At 44.1% G+C, this 6,000-nt stretch overlaps 1 protein-coding gene across 1 annotated transcript; it reads left to right on the top strand.

Annotated features, from left to right (window-relative positions):
* Positions 1 to 255: 255 nt before the first annotated feature.
* On the top strand, positions 256 to 3,509 carry LOC137527294 (sialic acid-binding lectin-like). The gene is made up of 2 exons (XM_068247802.1): positions 256 to 294; positions 3,093 to 3,509. The coding sequence occupies exons 1-2, from the start codon at positions 256 to 258 to the stop codon at positions 3,507 to 3,509; spliced, it is 456 nt and encodes a 151-aa protein (XP_068103903.1).
* The last annotated feature ends 2,491 nt before the right edge of the window (positions 3,510 to 6,000 follow it).

Here is a 6,000-nt window from a genome sequence, read left to right as displayed (position 1 = left end):
TGCAGCACAGCAATCATTCTCTCTACTCACCCTGCTGATCTGCACATTCACTCACTGCAGACTGTGTGTAGAGAGCGAGGAGACACATTGCTCATAGAACTGGAAGGGGGAGGGTTGCTACATCTAGTGCAGGAAGTAGTACAGTTCCATGCACTGCCTGCTGCTTTTTTCCCAAATGTTGCCCAAATTATGAGAAAAGGTCCCAGGTGGAAGAACACAGTGACTGAGCTGAGCACCACAGCGGCACCCTTAGCCATGGCCACACCTGGTGCTGTGAGCATCTGCGGCCCTATGGTAGGTACGCCACTGACCTAGTGGTTCTTGTTCAGCAAGAGCTTACTGGGTACTCTGTAATACTTGTTGTCCATGGCAGGTTCTGCTTATTTGAGCCATATAAACCCGCACCTTGCACTGATGACAGACCAAAAAGTCTAAATTAGCTGCAAATTTGATTGGCACTGTAAAATTTATAGAATACTATATAGGCAGACCATATCTCATAAAGGAATTGTTAAAGGGAAGGTGTGAGCGTAAAAAAAACCCAAAAAAACGAGATCTACTTTATCTGGGGCTTCCCCCAGCCCCTGGCAGCCGATCTCTGTCCCTCGCCGCAGCTCCGGTGTCCGCCGATCCCCTCCATTGCAAATGCCAACCTCGCCAGGTGAGCATTTACTGTGCCAGCGCAGCCCTGGCCACGTGCATCCTTCATGTTACCGTGCGCTACAGGACGGTAATGCTTAGAAGGATACGCGTGGCCACGGCTGCGCAGGCGCAGTTGCCGTCGACTTAGAAGTCGGTGGTAACAAGACTACATCGCAGCGGGAGAAGGGAGGATCATAGAGGACCGGTGCAGGACAGCACGGCTGCAGGGGGCTTGGGGGAAGCCCCAGGTAAGTGAAACTGTTTGTTTTTAATGAATTTTCAGTTCCGCATAAAAGTGAACCTCCGGACTAAAAATCTACTCAGCAGAACTGAAAAGGCTTGGTGTTTCTTTAACAGTTTCACAGCATCAGAACTTTGTTTTTCTTACCAAAGCATCATTTTTACCTTCATTTTTAACAAAGCTCCACCCATCAAAGAAAAAAAACCCGGGCTTTTTTTCCCTGATGCTGTGCAGAGCATGATGGGATTTCCTATGTTGTTATTCACGTTGCCTAGCAACTGGGAGAGGTGCTCCGGCCACAGGACAGTTGGAACTGTGTCTCATGCTCCCTGTCACCTCCTTTCAACCAAAAAGATGGCTGCCCTCATGAAATCAAACATTTGCCTGTTCTTTTAAAACAGGGTGGGTAAGAGATTATATTACCTATCTATTTTAATTAACATAACTAATGTAATGTAATGACAGTATGTTTGTTTAGGCTGGAGTTCTTCTTTAAGGTAAAGAAATTAATATTTTTATTTAGCTGGAAAGTCATTAGAATATTTAGAGTTCTTCTTTAAGGCCTTCTTAAATATTTGTTTCCCTTCAAATGTCAGTGTTTTACACAGGATGTGTGTGTTTTGACAGGAAATAGCAGAGGCTAAGAAAAGCCACTATTGTCCTGTAGAAATGTATAGGAAATCTACATACTGGTGCCAGAGAAACTGCTGTAGAAATCCCATCATTGGCATTCAAAGGTTTTTCCCCTTTAAGATTCCAGACAGTTTTGGCATTTCAGCTGTCACTACTGATACAGCAATGACTTTTTTTTATTACTTATACCATCAAAGTGATACACATCTATTTTTCTCAGAACAATTTAGGCTTTCTTTGGGAAATATTTGTTTTCAAGAATTATTGAATTTTATAGGCATTCACATGACAAGTGCCACAGATGTAAAACATGTAAAAGCTGTGCAATGTTAGCTCTGATCATCCCATTGCAGGATCTCTTTGCTCGCAAGAGCTTCTACTTGGCTGCATCATTGGCCATGGCCAATTACAGTAGGTCCCGTCCTCCTGTCTTTAATCCCCTCCTGCATTATCACAAGTGTTGCCCTCCTATTACCCCCCCCCCCCCCCCCTTCCTTACCCACATAGCAATTGTAGCAAGTACACCTCCATCCCATATCCTGAATTAATCCCCATACCACCATGTTTTATGTAGAGTTGCGTAAGAAGCACTCTAAACAACTAACTACAATGTCTCCCTAGCAAAAAAATGTAATGGGGCTAACTTCCTTGGATCAAATCTCCCCCAATGTGTGGCCAATATAGCACATATCGTCCTTTTCTGATCCTGTGGCAGTTTCAAGTTCACCCTCCAATGTAGCAGTAGAAAAGAACCGCACTCCAGCGTGTGTGGGGATGCTGGTGCTGGGCTTCCAGGCTGTCCAATAGAGTAATATGAAGAAGGAGTCCGCACACAGGCTTGAAGGAACAACCAGTGTCAGATTTTTTGTTCCATCACATACACGTGCAATACATGTCCGACCTGCAAAGGCCGAAGATCTTTTAGGGGCCACTTAGGGTCCCCTTTGTCAAGGCAAGAAGCAGAAAGACATAAACATATATGCATATATGTCTTTCTGCTTCTTGCCTTTACAACGGGAACACTGAGTGGCCCCGAAACGATTGTCGGCCTTTGCAGGTCGGACATGTATTGCACGTGCATGTGATGGGACAATAAATCTGACACTGGTTGTTCCTTTAAGCCTGTGTGTGGACTCCTTCTTCATATCACCCTCCAATGTGGGACATGGTCAAACGGAGGAAAACATGGCATCTGCTAGGGGCACTGATGCCGGATCTAATCAGGCATGGCGTCAACCCATGTCATTGATTCACCAACAGGAAATGGGCGTCACTTCCTGCTTGACCTGCTGCCAGACGGGGATTACCGCATGCTAACGTGGAAATCCCCAAAGGCCTGTTTTTGGTGGTGCACTGCTAACGCCAATATTCAGTCAGAAACCAGCCTCAGAAAATGTCATCACTATACCATAATAACTTCTGGTGATAAGTTTATGATACACCCTGGTTTACTCTATCCATGAGCTGCAACTAATACATATAAAAGAGAGTCCATAACATTTTTATTTTTTGCTTGACACCTAAATAGTACTGGTACATGTAATGTTCGGTCAAGTTTTTTTCTGTCTCTTCTCAGGTTGCAACAAGCAGAATGAGCCCCAATTTCTCTGCTCTTCTGGTGTTTGGGATTGTCCTGAGCTTCCCTCACCTCTCCTCATGTCAGTGTTGGTCGGTGTTTCAGCAGAAGCACATTAGATCTGCAGCCATCACCTGTAACGTTGAGATGAATCAGGCCCTGTACTATATTAAGGGGCAGTGCAAGCCGGTGAACACCTTTATCATTTCGCCACCTCGCAACGTGCAGACGCTCTGTACTGGTATTACTCGAAGCCAGGATGTACTGAGCCCAGCTGCATTCACACTCAACAACTGCAACTATGCAAGTGGACTACCAACGAATTGTGTCTATAACAGCCGTCCGATGACGGACAAGATATGTGTAAGATGTGAGAACCAATTGCCTGTACACTTTGCCGGAGTCAAGAAGTGCTAACATGTCTTCTGCAACTTTTTAAAGCAGTAGGGACAGCCATACTATCCCAGGAAAAAAAAAAACAACAACATATATATATAATTAGATAACTACTTGCATAACATTTGTATTGTACTGTGCAGTGAATTTTATGCAGTAAATAAAGCGAAATCTGTTCCTGGCATTTTCCATTTTAACTCCTTCTGACCGAAGCCAATCCTGAATGATATAATTTCTTCCCTTTCTTTTTTTTTTCTCCTAGTAACAGAACTGTCATAGCTAGCTTGCTTTGTAAACACATGTGAGCACAGCATAGATCATATTTCAGCAGCTCACTGAACTGCCCTCAGCCAATCAGTGAGGAGCAGGAATGTGGGAGGGGTGATGGCAAGCTTCCTTCTTGTCTGTAATGCAACAAACAGAGCCAGGCTGACTGAGATAATATTTATTTCAGCAGAAACATTTCTGATTATATTGGAATGCTTGCAGGGTCAGGTTGCAGGCTGCATAATAAACAGAGCAGTGGGTAAATGGAATTTTATTGTGTGGTTGACAATCCCTCTTTAATGTGGCTGAGTAAAAATCTCTATTTACTAAAAGTTTCCCTGTGTTAAGAATTCAAGCTAAGCAATTTTTGTTTTACCTGAAATGGCCAATTAGCACCATCTACCCTGCTCAGCATCCCTAGCTGACACCTCACTGCACACTTTTTAGGGAAAGCACAATGGCCTTTCATTAACATTATTTTGGGGGTTTTTATGGGAAGAGAGGCGCCATACTCCCGAAAAAAAAATCGTACACATATTGTACAATTCATACGTATACTTATACACGTACTATAAGATTTACCATTTCTCATGAAAGTGGTCCTTTTAAAGCGGACCTGAACTCCGAACGCCCTCTCTGCACTAAAAGATACGCCACAGCATAATAACCTTTAGGCTGGGTTCACATATGACGTGGCGTGAAAAAGTAGAGTTTTAGGATGGTGCGTTTGCGATTTGCTATTGCGTTTTTACAGCGTTTTTGGTGCGTTTTGTGTTTGCGTTTTTTTTATGCAGATGTGTTTTTCATGCGTTTTGCGTGCGTTTTAATTTGCGGTAATGGATGCGTTTTGTATGCGTTTTTATTTTTATGTTTATGCAAATCAGTAGGAAGACAACAGGAAGTGGAAACACATCAGAGATGTTTACTTTTTAGTTAAAAACGCATAAAAAATACATGAAAAACATAATGCATATGCGTTACCATAGACTTTCATTATGTGCGTTTTGGCAGCCAGCCTGCATATTACGCAACAGCGTTTTTTGGAACGCAAAGTGTACAAATGCAGTGAAATGCTGCTTCTTCTGCGTCCCATAGACTAACATTGCTGCATAAAATGCAGCTTTTCCTGCTACGCTAGCGTTTCTGCTATGTGTGCCCCCAGCCTTAAAAAAAAACATTTCTCTGTTCCATCCGATACAAATCTTGCAATAAATCTGCAATGTGTCTACTTCCTGCTTTCATAGAAGCAGGCATAGGGTTAACATCCTCTGTTTACATGTTAGCTGTGCCTGCCGAGGACTGACCCATAGAGATGCTCAAATCCGAATTCAGGAGATACCCGGATAGTTGCTATCCGGATATCTCCCAGTACACCTGTGCGGGCTGGGCAGGGGCCGGGGGGTCAAGCTTACCTGTCTGACGTCTTCCTCATGCGTCCCTGGCGCCTCCCACAATGCGGTCCACGCGCATCATGTGACTACAAACACTTCCTCTTTCAACCCGGAAGGAGGAAGTGTTTGTACTCATGTGACCGCCGTGTGGAACGCATCGTGGGAGGTGCCAGGGACAGACGAAGAAGACGTCAGACAGGTAAGCTTGACCCCCCTGCCCAGCCCGCACAGGTGTACTGGGAGATATCCGGGTATTTCCTGAATTCGGATTTGAGCATCTCTGCTGACCAATTTCCTGTGTTGATACAACTGACAGCTCAAACTACACTTGTGATTACTTAAAGATGAGGGGGAATTAGACAGGCTTTTCTCTCTAAACACACATAGGGTGGATTTTTCTCAGTTTTCGTTGTGTCCTGTGGAAGAGATCAGGTCCACTTTAAGAGCCCCTCTGGTTCCATAACCCAATGATAAAGCTTTGGACGCCTGCAGAGACTCCCATTCTGATTATTGAGTGGCTGGAGGTGGAGCTTAGAACTAAAATGCCTGGAACTAGTTCCAAGCTGAGAAACTCATGTATGTCTTCTTTAAGATGTACCTGTAGGACAAGAGGCAACATCCACAACAACGGTAATAGTACATCCAACAAAAACGGAAAAAAAATGGCTTTCAAGCTGCATGATGTGCTCCATATAATGTAATCCCTAATTTCTGTTTATATATGAAAAATATAGTCATTAACTACTTCCGTACCAGCAGTCTCTGCCCCCTTAAGAACCAGAGACTGCTGGCACGGTAAAACGACACTTACCGACCAATTGCCACAATCATCCGCTGTCCCCGCCAGTCACGCC

The sequence above is a fragment of the Hyperolius riggenbachi genome, chromosome 8 (genome assembly GCF_040937935.1).
Source record: "Hyperolius riggenbachi isolate aHypRig1 chromosome 8, aHypRig1.pri, whole genome shotgun sequence".
Lineage (NCBI taxonomy): Eukaryota > Metazoa > Chordata > Amphibia > Anura > Hyperoliidae > Hyperolius > Hyperolius riggenbachi.
The sequence above is the reverse complement of the archived record's forward strand: the minus strand, read 5'-3'. Positions and strand labels throughout refer to the sequence as shown.